The 16,527-nt window shown below is 45.7% G+C and overlaps 1 protein-coding gene across 4 annotated transcripts in view; it reads right to left on the minus strand.

Annotated features, from left to right (window-relative positions):
* Nucleotides 1-1,698: 1,698 nt before the first annotated feature.
* ATP2B4 (ATPase plasma membrane Ca2+ transporting 4) overlaps nucleotides 1,699-16,527 on the minus strand; it is a 93,256-nt gene continuing 78,427 nt past the window's right edge. For 2 of the 4 annotated variants that reach the window (XM_067729364.1, XM_067729365.1), the window contains exons 20-21: nucleotides 14,831-15,007; nucleotides 1,699-6,231 (exon numbers count right to left, since the gene is read on the minus strand). In XM_067729364.1, the coding sequence (XP_067585465.1) occupies nucleotides 5,917-6,231; nucleotides 14,831-15,007 (492 nt within the window). In that variant the 3' untranslated portion in view covers nucleotides 1,699-5,916. Of the gene's footprint in view, nucleotides 6,232-10,970; nucleotides 11,152-14,830; nucleotides 15,008-16,527 lie in introns of all 4 variants that reach the window. The other 2 variants (XM_067729368.1, XM_067729366.1) reach the window with 2 other exon arrangements.

The following is a 16,527-nucleotide window of genomic DNA, read 5'->3' on the forward strand; positions in this document are numbered from 1 at the left end:
GGCACAGTTCTAGGGCCCAACGAAGACAAGGTAAGAGGGGAAATATAGGGCCAAGCTTTAGAAAGGACTCTAGTTGTATGTGTGTGTGTGTGTGTGTGTGTGTATATTTTGTGTATTTTGCACTCCTTTTAAGCAAGGGTATTTGGGATGGAAGCTACAGTGGAAAGAAAGAGGCTTTATTTCTGTTTTGTGAAAGATTTGTTATCAAATAAGTCCCAGCCCGTTTATTTGGTTGGTTATTAATTATTTTCTCCCCAACATGTTTCAAAGAAACTAGGGCAGTGTGGCTGTGCCTGTGGCGAGCAAGCTGGGACAGGAAGGAAAAGTGGGGACGAGACTTCTCACTACAGAAGACTCTTTCAAGGGCTCGTTCCTCCTTCGGAACCAGCCTGTTCAAACAGCCAGGAGAGTTGGGCTATTCTTCAACATCATACTTTTCCTAAAATACCTTGGGGAGCCGACAAAGTCCTTTCCTTCCTTGCTGTTCTATTTATTTATTTATTTATTGCGGTACGCGGGCCTCTCACTGTTGTGGCCTCTCCCGTTGCGGAGCACAGGCTCTGGACGCGCAGGCTCAGCAGCCATGGCTCACGGGCTTAGCCGCTCTGCGGCGTGTGGGATCTTCCCGGACCGGGGCACGAACCCGTGTCCCCTGCATTGGCAGGCGGACTCTCAACCACTGCGCCCCCAGGGAAGCCCTATTTATTTTTATTTTTTTAAAATTTATTTATTTTTAAATTTATTTTCGGCTGTGTTGGGTCTTCGTTGCGGCGTGTGGGCTTATTGTGGTAGCTTCTCTTTGTTACGGGGCACGGGCTCTAGAGTGCAGGCTCAGTAGTTGTGGCATGTGGGCTCAGTAGCTGTGGCACGTGGTCTCAGCAGTTGTGGCTTGCAGGCTCTAGAGCGTAGGCTCAGTAGTTGTGGTGCACGGGCTTAGTTGTTCTGCGGCATGTGGGATCTTCCCGGACCAGGGATTGAACCTGTGTCCCTTGCACTGGCAGGCGGATTCTTAACCACTGCACCACCAGGGAAATCCTCCTTGCTGTTTTAAAAGAGAGAAGGGAACTTGATTGTGTGCCTGGATGAGAGTTGCTGGAAGGAGTTCTGTGTTCTCAGATATGAGAGCTCAGAACTTAAATGACCTGCCAGGAAGCTGTTTTGACCTGAAACTAAGGCCTGCTATTAGTCATGCTAGAGACCCAGTGAATGGAACAGCTAAAACAAACAAAAAACAAACTCCCAACCTCCCCAAAAACCTTTGGGAAGGTGGGAACTGGAGAACCCCAGAAGAAAGATAGGGAATAGCTGCTATACGGGAAACTAATTTTCCCGATAGGCGTTTTGTTAAAAACAAAAAAATAAAACAAAGAAAAGAAAGAAAGGACTGCCAAGCCTGACTCTTTTTCATCCTTCCAAATTCATCCTTTCTTCAAAAGCTTCAGCTTCACAGTTCTCTGACTGCAGATTCTAACCAAGGTGGGCAGAGCAAAGCTTGTACTCCAAGGCAATGAAACTGGAAACCAGGGCTGCGAGTCACCAGAGGCAAGTGTTGGCAGAGAAGCATGTCAGGGTCCAATGACAGGCTAAGCTCTGGGCTTGCACAGGTAAGCTCTCCATGTAGCCGTGGCAGACCCCTTCTCACCTTTGACATCCATTGACATTACCCAAAAGTGGATACACATTGAGCACAGCACAGTCTCCAGTGGGCATGGGTTTTATTCTCAGTGCGCAACAGTTTGGTTTCTGCTCATCAGCAACAGCTTTATTGGTTCCAAAAAAATTACCCTTCTTTTTCCTTCTTTTAAAACTCCCCTTCTAGTCTTCCTTTCTCAATGGAACAACATATTTGAATTTCAGATTTGCCAGTTTATAGCATTTTTTTTCTAAGAACCCTATAAATACATGCAAAACATTGTACAGAGAGCTTAAATAATATCAAAATGCAAATACAGATTGGGTGCACGGTTTAGCTGAACTGCAGATTACGGCAACACACGCTGGGGTACACATTGCTTTGATATCACCATTTGTTTGTTTATGTCATGCAGATCACAATAGTCAATCTTTTGTTTTGTTTTTTTTCTTTTTATATAAAAATACCAGTGCCTGTTATACTAGTTACTGAAAAAAAAAAAAAAAAAAGAAGAAACTCAAAATTCCTATCTGCTGATTTGAAAAGAACAACACAGATAGATTTGTTGGCACATATATATGGCATATTCACATATGGCATATATACATATGGGGAGAAATATGTACGAAAGGCCAATTCAGTCATGGGGAGCTCACTTCCCTCCATCTCTCCTAATCAGGAGGAAAGGGGACAGCAGGCCCAACAGCAGGGCTGGAAAGGCAAAGGACAGCACTGAGCTAAATGGAAGGGTGTCTGGTCTTTTCTGAGGAAGAGCCTGGAATGGCTTAAGAAGAGCAGACATTTATAAGTGCCCCACCCCCACCACATTAGTGGGGTGGTCCTCAGATACGGAGAGTGAGGAAGAGTGAGGAAGTACACACTTCGTGATGACATCATGGGCTGCTTCAATCACTAGGCAGGGAAAGGAGGAAAGAAAGGAAGTGACGTGTTCAGAGGTTTCAGGGCACATGTGAGCTTGCCACACCCCTCTGGTTTTTGGCAGTAAGGTCATCACTCAGATTTAAGTGTGCAGACTCCCCCCTCTGGAGCTCAACGGGAAGAAGGAACACAAACTCTAAAGAACTCACATGTGCTGGTGGGATTTCTCGGTGGTCTCTCTACAACCTTTAGAGATGGAGAGTCATTTCAGAGGGCAGAGGGCACCTGTGGGAAGGATCTAGTCAAGACTGTCACCCAGGCTAGAACCAGCCTTTATTTTTCCACTTAGAGCTCTACCTCCCAACTAATACATCACGTGAAACTGTTCTAGGGGAGGGAAGGAAGTCTCAAATCAAATCCTTGCATAAAAAGTCGCTAATGGAAAACTCCAGGGGAAACAGGAGGTGAAAAGAACCATAAAAAAGGCAAACCCCAAATCAGAGAGAGTATCCTTGCAGCCCAGTGTCTTGGGTACCACTCTGCCAGCTGTTCTTCAAGAAATATAAATCTATCTGAGGTCCCTGATCCTGACCACTAGTTCCTGGTACCCATTTCCATGGGGGTGCACACTCATTTCCTGCTGGCTGTCCCTTCTTCCTGGATGCCTTCCTTCCCATCCGTAATCCACTGCCCATTCTCCTAGGTTTATCAAGAGAGGAATCTAGGATAATATTTCCCCCTTTTCCCCATCAGACCCTTTTCAAATCCAAAGCACCATTTTTGGGGAAAGCTTTATTAACTTATGCCATATTTATTCACTGCCAGTTGGATCACTGCAACTGAACAGGAAAAAAAATTTATATAAAAAATATATGCACATAAATACTTAAACTTAATTCCATATCAACAAATTTATATTAAAAACATTCTAGAACCCAACAAATTTTTTTTCCCCTAAGTATAAAGATGGCTGTTTGGAGAAAGGAAGTTTGGTGCATTGGTTTTAAAACCAATTGCAAATATACTATAAGTCACCTGCCATGTCTAATAGCTGGTTATGTGCTCCCTTCCACAGGGTTACATGACAGCACTTTATTTTAAATCCTTTAAACAAAATACATATGGCTGACTCAAAAAATATCAGTTTCTCATCTAAAGAAAACTATATTTCTTTGCATAATATTTCTATATTTTCTCTCCTACTATGGAAACTAGAATACACACAAAATCCCCTTTGACTTTAAACAAGTAGACACAAGCCCTCACAAGTAACCTGTCAGGCACCATGAGAGTCTTTTGGGAGCAGGAATGATAAAATAGCCTCCAAAGTTTGTTTTAAAAACTGATCTGAGGTAATAAAAAAGACTCGACAGAACTAAATCTTCCACTGTACTTAATAAATATATATGTGAACACCTAACGCCTCGGGTGAGCTATTTTTTCCCCCATTAGTATTGAAGACAGAGAAAAGATCACTGAAACGTGTAACCTTTACAAAACCAAAATCAGATCTGGTCGCTGATGTAGTAATAGGGATGTGCAGGGGATACTGTTTCTTTATTCTTCTTTCCTAGGGCAGCTCAGGTGAAAGGGTGAGGGAGGAGGGATCCAGAAGAAAAGGCCGGAGAGGAGAGGTTCGGGTCACCTGACTCCCAAATGGAAATTCGGCAGCTCCTAACAGCCTCAAGCCCCTTCTCCCTACTCCCATCACTCTAGAAAGAGGGGGTAGGCTTCATTTACCCAGTGGGAGATGGGAATTGGCAGACATGAGCTGACCCCTACACGGAAGAGCTTACAGCAGCATGGTAGGGATAGAAATGGAGATCCTGCAAAGGTGGCTCCACCCTGTTGCATTAAGGAACACTTAACAAATCTCCTAGCCAAGTCCCCAGCTCCTGAGAGACAGGTGGCAAGGGGACGCTTTGGGCAGTGTTCAGGGAGAGAAGGCACAGGGCTTAACTGTGCAGTGCTGAGCACATTCTGGAGGGGGCTTGAGTGGGGTGTGCAAGAGGGAGGGTGGAAGCAGGGGAGCTTTACAGGGTGGGTCTTTTGCTCCTTTAAGTCGGGAAAGCGTCAATGAAGCCTCCCACTTTGGATACATGTTTTCAAAATCAGAATATTTGAGAAAGGCTGGGGTCTTTTCAGAGACTGATGTTGGCGGACATGGCAAAGAGTAGAATTAAAAACTAAAGGGCACGTCAAAGCTGCTCCCCAGCCACCTAAGCTCAAGGTTTCTGGTTTCTGAGAGGAAGGTTTGCTCAGATGCTGCTGGAATGGAACTTTGGCCTCTCCCAAGGCTTCTCAATACTCACTGTCCCAACAATCAGGTCCTGCCCTGGAAGAGCCTTGGTGGATGGCTTTGAAAGCAGTAGTGGTCACCCCGAGGAGGACTCCACCGAGTTGACTTTGATGGTCTATTTTCCAAGTCCAGTTAGGAGGCAAGGTCATTCTTAATTCATTCCTTTGCCCCCACTTTAGGAAGAGGAGAAAGCTCAGGCTTCAGGTAAAAACTACAAACCGCATATATGCAAGCTTCACGTCAATGCTGATCTCCCTGGCGCTTAGAAAGCACACACACCTGACAACATGGCAGTTTAGAAGCAGATAACCTGGCAACAACAGGAATATATTTTTACCAGCTCTCAATTGCTTCCAAAGGACCCTGTTACCAAAGAAAACTATCTGCCTCTAGAACTAAATCAAGGGCTCCACTGGGGCCAGAAGGGAGAATGGTCAAAGTCGACCTAACTCATCCATGTCCTTTCCATTTTCTAATCATCACAACTTAAAAAAAAAAAAAATTAGTGAAGCTAAGGAAGACAATGGTCACAAAAGACCAAGAGACCATGGGGAGGCTTGACTGGAAGGGCAGAAAGAGGTAAAGGGCTTTAGGTATAAGTTTTCAAAATGGAAAAATTGTTTTAAAACAATCACTCTATAGGCTGATTCTGTACCTTCCATTCTTACCTCAACACATTTCATTTGAGGATATCTGTCACTCTGAACTTTTAACTGAGCCTGTAAACAGCACAGACTCATAGGGTAAAAATCCAGAAGTGAGGAGATGGCTGACACAGGTATGAATACTGGTGAGAATTTAGGTTGGGGTCAATGCCAAAAGGATTCTTGTCATTTCTTTAAAAATGACAACTGATACAGGCAAGGAGTAAAGATCTATCATTCATTACTTGCCTGGGGTCTAACTGGGTCCTGCTACAAACCCCAACTCAGGTTTCAGCTGAAGTCCTCGTAGGTCTGTGCTCTTGCCTCTTCATTGCCAGGTGGGGGTTCACACATACTTGGGAGCAGCTGACATGACAGTGAAAAGTCCCATCATCCCCTTAGTGATGGGGCAGATGAAAAGGGAAATAGGGAAAGCAGGAATGGGAGTCAGAGAATGAAGTTCAAACTGATGTCTCCAGGCTGTGTAGAGGGCTGTCTGAGTGGCAGGCAACAATTTGCACTTGGCAGCAATCCACCGCATTGTTGTTTTTGTTGGCTTGTGGAGTGACTTCACCATCCGACGGGAGCATCCTAGTCCCAGGCTTAGAGACCTTTTCAAAAGTTTCCTCTTCTTGCTCATCCAGGAGTGGTGTTCGTGGCCCCTCCTCATCTATGGCGAATTCAGGGTGGGTCATGAAGTTGTGGATGGAGTTTTGGTTCTTGGGTTTCTGAATGCTTTCATGGAGGGAACTATGGAATGCTTTGACCACTTTGATCTACACCAGGGGAAGGAAAAGGAGGATGAGAAAATACGGAGGCAAGAATTGGTTAGTAGAACAAGGAACTGGGGGGTTTGAGGACAGAAACAAGACCCAAACTACAAGACACTACTGCTCAACAACCAAAACCAAACATATGAGAGGAGATCATGAAACACTAGAAACATCAGGTGGCTCAAATTTCAAGCATTGAGGTGGGGTGGGGAGAGTGAGTAATGGCAAACAACTGGAATATTTCAAAAGCTGCATAAAAACAAAGCAGAAAACCCAAAGCAAAGTTAGCATTCCCAAACAATCCACTCTTAAAATGAAACAGGAAACAAAACGATTCATTAGTTCTTTTGGATGGAGGGCAAGGACGTTGGAACTAGGTGCAAATTAATCGCTGAACTTAAAAGATAATTCAGACATGTGGATTTTTGTGTTGAAGCCAAACATTTTGTGAATGTGGAATGGAAAATTACACACTGAAGTTTAGTTATCTGTTTAAAACCCTCAAAGAGCCAAACACATATCAATTCGCACGCAATACACTTTGGGTGATAAGTGACCATGAATACCATTCAGCAAGGCAGACAAACCAATCTTCATTTGTGTCAGCAGCATGCAAGAAATGAAAACTCTTATACTCTCCAATTAGTAATTGCACTTTCAGTCAGGAAACATGCATATATATATAGTCCACAGCCTCCACCATGTCCTCTTCCCCCAAAGAAAGTAGAACTCCATTCCTTCAGTCCCTCCCCTGGAAGAGGTGAATGAATACAGGCATCAAAAGATGCCTCCCCCTGACGCTGACAGAAGGCCCGCTCTCTCAGCTCAGATGAGGCCGGACACGCATGGCCATGTCTCTGACACACAGCAGCTGTGCCCAGTCGTGCAGCTTTCTCCAGCTGTTTGTAAATTATGAAGAGGAATGTGATCTTATGTAGAGAAGGGAAAGGATGGGACCAGGACAGAAAACACCCCATCCAGGAGGCAGTGCTACAAACAAGAGGCTTTTCTGATGGGGGGGACCAAGAGGATGGGGGAAAGGAAACAATTTGCAGTTTGACTGGGCAAAGGGAAATGCACTGCCCTATAAGTGTCAAAGTCTTTGTTCTACTGCACAACAAAGGAAGGGATTCAGTTTAGAGAAGAGGAAAAATTGACAATAATTGATCCCTGGGCCCAGCCTTCACCTTATCCAAAGGGAGCAGCTCCTTTTCTGAACTGGGGGCCTCGCTGAGGTATGCTTTGCAACTTGGGTTGGTAGAATTGGAGGAGGGGAGAAGGTTGGATCCTGAGAGTTTGGAGAGAGAGGCCAGGGGAAAAGAAAGTGGTCCTAGGACAGTTTTAGTTGTTGGGAGGTGGCTGATCCTAGTCTTGTCCCAAAGTTCTTTCCTCAGAAAAGAAATGGAAGTAATGCAGGAGAAACTGTTGAGGTGGGGAGGGGGATAAGGAGAAATGATGAGGGTTGGGGTAGGGCACATCTTTCGTTACTCTGCTCTTTAAGCAAAGAATATGTTCCTGGAAAAGAGGCAAGAATGTGGAGACATCAGAGCACCCAAAGAGGCAGGCAAATAAACTGGTTGGATTGCTTGTCTCAGTGTTTCCTATCACTGTAGAGAACCTACAAAAGTAATGCACAAAGAAGGTTCATTAAAGTTGTGTCTCCGCTGGCTAAGGCTTTCCTTACCTTGCCTCACTCCACAACAGACTGGCAGACTCACCCAGGATGGAGGGTGCTCAGAGCTCAGAAGGCAAAGGACTCTGTCACTCAATGGAATCCGCTCAACGCTTCAGCCAAGAAGAATCAAGGAACCTGGGCACACATTCACCATGCTGCACAGAAAGTTAGGACCTACTTTTCTATCTTCAGGTGAGATCAGATGGAATAAAGGTTCCATCTGGCTTTCAGGAAATCCCAAGTTTTAATGGATCTATGCCAAACATCTTAGAGCAAGGCAACTTGGATTAAGTGAGCCCAAACCCAATGCCTTCTCCCCTGGCCCTAGTCAAGAAATGGGCTCAAAGCCATACCACCCCCTGTAGGAGTGATAATATAGCCCACACTTTTCACTCACTCTTCAGATCTCAGCATTTCTAACAAGTGCTACAGGAGAACAGGTACCTTTATACCATGAGTTGATCATCTTCAATATCACTGATTTCCAAACTTCCTGCTTCTATTTTTTTTGAAGCAATTGAATACTTTGTTGAAATAATGATATGTGAAGTCCTATCTAGAAAACAGATTTTTAAAAATAGGAGTTGGAATGGGGGTCTGGATCCCTGTTTGCTGGCTTTTCCTCTTACCTGTTGGGGTGATCAATCACTGTTACAGGTAAACAATAAGGGAGATCAGAGTGAATTGGGGATGGGTAGATGGAAAAGATAGGGACAATTTCTTTTTTGGGGGAGCAAGGAACAGTCATCCAGCTAGATAACAGGACTTCTGGAATCTAAAGGGAAAGCAGCCACCTGTAAGGGAAGCTCAAGACAAGAGGAGTCGGAGAGCTAGGGAGCACCATCTTGTGGCCTGGCAGGTGGAGAGAAGGGTGGGGCTGTGCCAGAATGCTCCTCAACTCCAGCACTGGCCTCAGAGACTATATAGTGCGTGCCGATGAACAATCACACAGCTACATCATCACCAATCCACCCCGAGTGGTGGCATCTTCCTTTCTGGATGCATGGTGCCTGGTGCATGAGCAGTGTATGGGGAATAAGACACAGATAGTGAGGTGGGTGCTGTGAAAGCTTCAGGTCCTCTCCACTCAGTCAATCAACCCTTCCTTCCCCAGTCATCATCTCTCAAAGTCTCTGGGAAATGTCTCTTCTGTGGCCCCTATCCTACAGGTGAAAGCGGATGACTGAAGGACAACACTTTCTCATGGCTCAGAAGCCCAAACCAGGCTGGACCTTAGGTTAGGTATGAGCACTAAGGGCCACTCTCTGGAGCCCAATGAATGGGCAGATGAAGACTCCATTTCCTCAGCTGGTATTCTGTAGGTTTCTGCTCCTTTGTCAGAAACCAGGGGCAGAGAAGGGATTAGGACATTCTTACAGAGAGAAATCTTAGAGGTTTATCTACTTGAAGGTTAGAAAAATAAATGAATTCATTTGGACCTCTGGAATGGGAAATGGGTTTTAAAATGCATGACTATAACTTCTAGGCCCTCCAATAGGAAGGCACAGCTGGAGAAAGAGCAGGTGCGGCCTGACTCTCCTGAGTTTCTAGCCTTTGAGGGTTTGCACCATATCCTCCACCAGCAACTCTACTACACGAGCCCAGTGGGCTCTGTCTTTTCCTTAGTCTCCTTCTACCTTCAAATTACCAGGGCAGCTGACACTACTCCTTCTAACAGAGAGGCATGATTTAAGAAAGAACAGTAACTAGTTAGAAGGACACGACAAAACTAGAAGAAAAAAGGAAATGAGAGGAATATGGAAGGACTAGAATGAGAGGCTCTTGCATATCTGTAGGGTAAGACTTACATAGTTCTTTGACTGCCTTTGAGCCTAAAGAATATGCCTCTAGGGCTTCCCTGGTGGCGCAGTGGTTGAGAGTCCGCCTGCCGATGCAGGGGACACGGGTTCGTGCCCCAGTCCGGGAAGATCCCACATGCTGCGGAGCGGCTGGGCCCGTGAGCCATGGCCGCCGAGCCTGCGCGTCCGGAGCCTGTGCTCCGCAATGGGAGAGGCCACAACAGTGAGAGGCCCGCGTACCGCAAAAAAAAAAAAAAAAAAAGAATATGCCTCTATATAAACCTCCTCTCCCCCTGCCCCTCATCTCTCACACGAGAACACTTAGAGTTGGCTAGAAAGACAACAGATAAGCTAAGTCTGATCAACCTACACACTCACAGTCAAGTGAACCACAGATAGTGCAATTGTTTTTTCTTTATCCCCCATCCCAGGGTTACGGGAGTGGGGGAGGAAGAAACAGACTCAAACACTCAGATATTTGAAGCCCGGAGTATACTTAACACAGAGAGACTCCTTCCCCACCAAATACCTTAATAGCATTATCAGCAAAGAGCCTTCCATTTCCTCTCTGTGTCCCACTTGGGGAAGGTAAAAAGATCAGGAATAGGAAGGCATAAGCATTAGCAAGAATCCAATAATCTACCAATAATCCACCAGATCTTAGGTTGAGCCTTCACAGCTTTCCGGCTAATAGGCTGGCTGAGAAAGGGGTTCCTCAAACTTTACATGCAAAATAAGATATGAAGTGCTGGCTATAAGTAAAACAAACTAGAGGAAAGGAGAAGGGAAAAAAAAAAGTTTGCTCTTCGGAAATTCCTAAAAGAAAACAAAAGACTTCCTGAGTCTTCATTCGGCTTACCCTTACCCCTAACCTTAGGAGACAGAGTTGAGACTCAAAGGAGCAGAAGGAGAGAAGAGGAACAACATATTCAAACACAGCAACAAACAAAGTAAAGTAAAACAAACAAACAAACAAAACTCAAGGAAGGACCAGGCAATGCAGAGGAACAATCAGAACACAGGATTACTGTCTTTAAAATGGTTATGGTTTTAAGAGCTTTTCAACATAAAAAAATAAAATAAAATTAAATAAAATGGCACACAGCCCGGTTTTGGAGTGGAATTTTTGCCCCGCTTTTCTTCCCTTAAGTCAAAGATCAAAGGGAAAAACCAAAAGGAAAAGATAACCACAGCTGGTTAAAGTGAATGCTACGTGCTCTCTTGTGGTCATTTTAGCAAATCATGCATCATAATAGACTATCACTCACTGCCCAGAGTAGGAGATGAAACAGCAGCAGCAACAGAAGTGGTGGGGGGAGATTTGACTGGTGCAACTGTTACATAGGATGAGCTAGGAACATGTTTTACATCAAGGTGTTGACCCATGGTCTGGCGCTTTAGGACTCCCTTAAAAGAGGCTCCCGTCTGGAATGTGTTAATTACGTCGATCTGCAAAGAATCAGAAAGTGAGACAGCTTTGCTCCACAGTCAGAAAGAAGTGAAGAAAGAGGAAGGGAGGGTCCAAGAGGGTTAGGGAGGGGTTGGAAAGAGCTGGGAAAAAGGGACAGGAGACGGAAAGCAAGAGAGAGAGAGTCCCTTACACACAAGACAATGGTGAAGAGAAGGGGGAAAAACATTAATTGCACATCACACTTCATTTAAGGAACAGTTTGCCATGGAGTCTAAATACCCAGCCAGAATCCAGTCTTCTCTTCCCTTTTAGCCTACGATGGATATTTTAGGTGTGCTGGTATCCAAAAGTATCTAAAAATTTAAATGGACTTTCCCACTCATGATTCCTGACAAAGAGTGACAGCTTATTCACTGTCTTATGCTCTGACCTGTACTTTCTTTTTTTTTTTTGACCTGCACTCTTAAAAAAATAAGGCATGCAATTTAAGATAGTAGGCAAAGTGTATATATTACTGAATTTTGAGGCTCAGGAACCTCTAAACCAATTAAATTGACTACCTATTTTTGCAGATTTTCCAGGAAAACAACTCATGTGTTTAAACAGAGGCGTGTAGTAATCCATACACAGGTGCCATGGTGGAAAGGCTCCTGGACCATGAGTTGCTGGGCTCACCCTCTTCTGGGTTCTTCTCTGAGACTCCCTGTCCTTGGGCAGAAGTGGATAAGGCCCCTGAAAGTGGAGCTCAGGAACCCAGTGGCCAGGCTCTGTGGAGAGAATGCCACTGGCAGCATTCGCGCACTGGAGATCCTGAGAGGCTGGCACAAGTGCAGATGAGAACTCAGCAGTTAGACGGGGTGGGGGGAGGAAGAGCTGGCTGGCGGTGGTGGCAGCAGCTGCAAGTCTAGCCCCATACAAGTTGTCTCTGGTTTTCAGTGTCCTACTCCTCAGAGACTGAGGCAATGAATGCCATTTGTTTTCCAACAGCGGTCTTGATCTAGGGCCTCAGTCAAACCTACCATCCTCATCCCTGACCTCTGCCTGACCAAGGACCAGTTGACCAGGGATGTAGGAAAGGTGCTGATTTCACTCATCTAACTTTACTTCCCCAGGTGAGAAGGTGGGAAAGCAGGTACCTTGTGAGTCAGACAGTTGTTCTTACTTATAAAGCTTCCTGAGAAGCCATGAAATGTTTAGGGCTAGTTTCCGGACTCAGACCAAGTTTGAGCTAAAATACCACTCTTCATCACATGATACGGTTTTCAGTTCCAGGGGACCGAGGAGCCTGATGCTGTAAGAGGAAAAGGTCTGCATGTGGGGAGGGTTCAGCCACACGGAAGAAGGGGCTGGAGAGTCACCTTCCTCAGTGCTTATTAGGGTCACAAGGTCCCAACCTCCACAATGAAACTGGCCCCCAGATTTACCTTCCCAAGATTCTAGACCTCAAGTTTCCCAATCTTCTGCTTTCTAGTGCTTTTAGCTCTCCCAAAGCTAAAGGGACCAGGATGGGACAATAGCCTGGCAACACTTCCCACCCATAAGTGTTGCAAGAATGACAACAAGGAACAACAATCGGATGGCAGGGAATTTCATTAGAACCCAGCTGAGGTGAAGAGCTGATGCCAGGAGAGAGCTTTAGGATCCAGGATGCAGGTTAGCACAGTCATCTGCTTATGGAGTCAGGTGGGATGGCATAGATATGCTCATCGTGGCATCTTTAACAGGTTGCCTTTGCTGCCTAAGTTTAGGCTTTAACGTCATTCTGGTCCAACCGCCTTTTGCTCCAACAGAGAAAGGTAGTATACCTAAAGCTATGTAGACAGCGAAACCAGAGAGGTATATAGTCGAGGGAATGGAAATTGGTAGTGGAGGGGAAGGAAGATCCATGAATCTCAGCCCCGGGAGAGAAGACTGGGAAGGAGCCAGGAGACACTGGAACGAGGGCATTCTGGCTAGGAAAAAAATTACATAGTAGAAGAGGAGGCAGACGATCCTGAAGGGAAGAAAAGCAGACAGGTTATTCTGAAAAGAGCAGACCTACAGGGAAGCACCGAGGCCTTAGAGACATGAGCCAAAGATGCCAAGTTCTCTGGGCACGTGAGGCCCTTGCTCGTGATGGACTTGGCAGCCTGGAGGGTGGGGTGCGTGTGGAAACTCTGGACATGCTGAGGTAGTGTTTGCGGGTCCCATGCGGATTTCCCTCTCCGGGAAGGGGAACTCAAGAGGAGCCCCAGTGTGCTTCCCTCCCTAGCCCTGCTTTCCCATTTGCATCTGTTGTTTTGTCTATAGGAGACCAATGCCCAGCTGCTACAGTAGTCCTCCCTTATCCGTGGGGGATACGTTCCAAGACCCGCAGTGGATGCTTGAAGCTGCAGATAGTGCTGAGCCCTGTATATACTATGTTTTCTCCTAGAGTAATGGGTGGGTAGCTTATACAGCGAGGATGTGATAGGCAGTGGGATGACTTATGTCCAGGGCAGGACAGAGTGGGGGGCGTGAGATTTCATCAGCTACTCAGAACGGCATGCAATTTAAAACTTATGAGTTATTTATTTCTGGAATTTTTCATTTAATACTTTCAGACTGTGGTTGACCACGGGTAACTAAAACCAAGGAAAGCAAAGCCACGGATAAGCGAGGGACTATTGTATTTAGCTTAGACTTTTCATTTCACCTCTTCCCTAGGAAGTGGTGGGCTCCACTAGGGAGCTTTTGAAACCATCTGCAAGGCTAATTTCAGAGAGTGAAATTTACTTCTGGGATCTCTAGCCAATTAGCAAAGAGGGACAGGCCTGTTCTCTGGTGAACACCTTTGAGAACTTGGGGATTTACAATTTCTTGAGATGGGAAATCTCAGGACTAACACAATAGAGGTATGTGGGGTAAGAACAGGGAAAGTGATAGGATTATCAATGTCTAGACCAGCCCATTTACCCAGGAGAAGGTAGTTACAGTTGCTGCACGGGAAGTGGGGGAAAAAAGTTACTGTAGGGCTATGGGAGGGGACTTAATAGCAGCAGGAGCAGCTTCTATCCCATTTTAGAAATTGCAGGAAGGGAAAAGGTTTGAAGAAATTATAGCTTCTTGCTTTCTGGGAAGCAAGTCTGAATCCTGTAAAAGATACTCAGGCACTGAGAGACTATTTTCATTTATACACACTTAGCCATCAGATTCCCCATCATGGCCTTAAATTTTGAGTGGGGAAGACATAAGAGAGCGAGTTTCTTTTACAAAGATCAATCCAGATAACATCTACATTCCCCTAATAGCAGCTTGAGGATATACAGTAAATGTCTGCTGGGGATGCTGGCATAGAGATATTGTCTAAATCCTACCCTCTGCAGGGTCAGGAAAGACTCTGAACATTTCCCACCCTGAGGTTAGGCCTAGCGCTTACAAGAGACCTTATGTGGGAAGATGGCCCACCCGACAGAGGGTGGGAAGTGGGCTTCAGATGAACCTAAAGCTAGAGGATGATGCTAGCAGTTAGTGTCCCGTGTTCTCGGCCCCCCATGATCACTCTCCTCTCAGAGGAGCCCATACCACTGCCTCTGCCTGTCTGTCCTGAAGCAAGGGAGCTCGGGCTGCCCTCCAGTGAGAGGGCCTTAGGAAGGGGAGAGACGTTGGCCAGCAAGAACTGCTGCCCTCCCAACACCTCCCAAGAAAGATGGGGGAGATTCCTTCTCCCAGGGCGAGGACAGGCCACTATCACAGTACCTGAGTCTGGATACGGTTCAGGCCCCGGAACCAGAGGATCTGGCCTCGGCGCAGCTCCATCTCTGCATGGTCAATCTCGTCCAGCCCCTCAGCATCCTTGGTGATCTCCTCTTTGGTGGTGCCATGCCCAGCCTCCTTTAGGAACTTCAGGGATTGGGTAGGTATTGTGGAGATGACCTGAGAACAGGTGCAGCAAAAGGGTAGACACCAGAATCAGGGCGAGAAGAGCTGTCTCTCAACTTTATGGGTCAGGCCCTTGGGTAGGTCACTCTTTGCCCTATAAACCTTCCCGCTGGGAAAAGTGCCAACCCATTCAGGCAAGCGTTTGCCAAGTGCCTACCAGCTGTCAGGCCCTCAGGAAGATTTTCTGTACTTGTGGACGTACAAAGGAGAACTTATATTCTAGTATTTGACCAGCCATCTGCCTTGTTATATACTTCATTCTCTTCCTCCTGTCTCAGTTCTTTCTTTGCATTTTGCCATCTGTCTCTTAAAGGAAGTAGAACCATAATGCATGATACACAGTAGGAAGAGACAGAGACAAGGACCTGGGAGAAAACAAGTCTGGAGACAGGATGGTCAAAATGTATGTGTATGGGCAAGGGGAAAAGAAGGGTGTTGGAGGGGAATGACTCTCTTCTTAGTTACCATATGCTAAGTAATTCCTCTTTTATAAAACTATAGTGAGAGGATACTAAAAGTTTTCTTGGGCTTGGGGTGAGGAACTGGGCGGGATAGCCCATAGAAGGGACATATGAGTATTATCAGAAGACACGGAGCAGTAGGCTGGGGCTTGCAATTCAAAATAAATCACTCTATAAGCTGTCAGTCAGTTCTCCTTTACAAGTAAGACAAGGGCTCAGCTGGGAAAGGGGGACTGTGTGAGCAGTCCAACATGGAGTCAAGTGTTTGAAGTGGAAAGAATGTCCACGTTCTGCTTTTAGATGTTAGAAGGAGCTGTTGTGATACAGAAGGAAGGCTGTTGTTACCTGGCCTCAAGGCCACATGGCCACATGTGAGACTAGACCCAGGTGAGAGTTTCAAACAGTACGTGAAATCATCAAGCTCAGCCCCAGTGTAGAAGCGCTTTAGGGACCCACTGGTAAATAACTTCAGCAAAGAGAGCAGGGTGGAAGGACTTGTGTTAGGAACGGGGATAGGGATTAATCAGGGAGGCATCTAGGAGCTATGAAAGAAACAACTAGCAGGTCTATGGGGGAAAGCCTGCAGCCCTAGGGAGGGATCTTTGGGGCCAGTTAGAGCAAAGCCTCCATTACCCAGGTGGCTGGGCACCAATCAGTAGAGACCTGGGGTCTGCAAGCAGAGGTAAAGGCCAGGCCAGAGCTGAGGATGAGAGGGACTCGCAAAGTGGTATTAGGGAAGGAATGAAACTCTTATCAAACCTGATTATATTATTATAATATTAATAGCTAACATTTATTGAGTACTTACAGGGTACTAGACATTGTTCTAAGTCATTTCTGTATTGAAACTGATTTGCTGATTAACAATGATTCACAATGATCCTGTTATCCGGAGTTGAGGAAACTGAGGCAGAGTTGCTAATAAACTTGCTCACTATGATGCAGCTTGTAAAAAGAAGAACGGGGATTCAAACCTAGATGGTCGGTTCCAAAGTCTGTGCTTTGAACCATACGCTATACTGCTTCTCTAGAGACCTTGTGAGTCTGGATTTA

Source organism: Pseudorca crassidens, chromosome 2 (assembly GCF_039906515.1).
Source record: "Pseudorca crassidens isolate mPseCra1 chromosome 2, mPseCra1.hap1, whole genome shotgun sequence".
NCBI lineage: Eukaryota > Metazoa > Chordata > Mammalia > Artiodactyla > Delphinidae > Pseudorca > Pseudorca crassidens.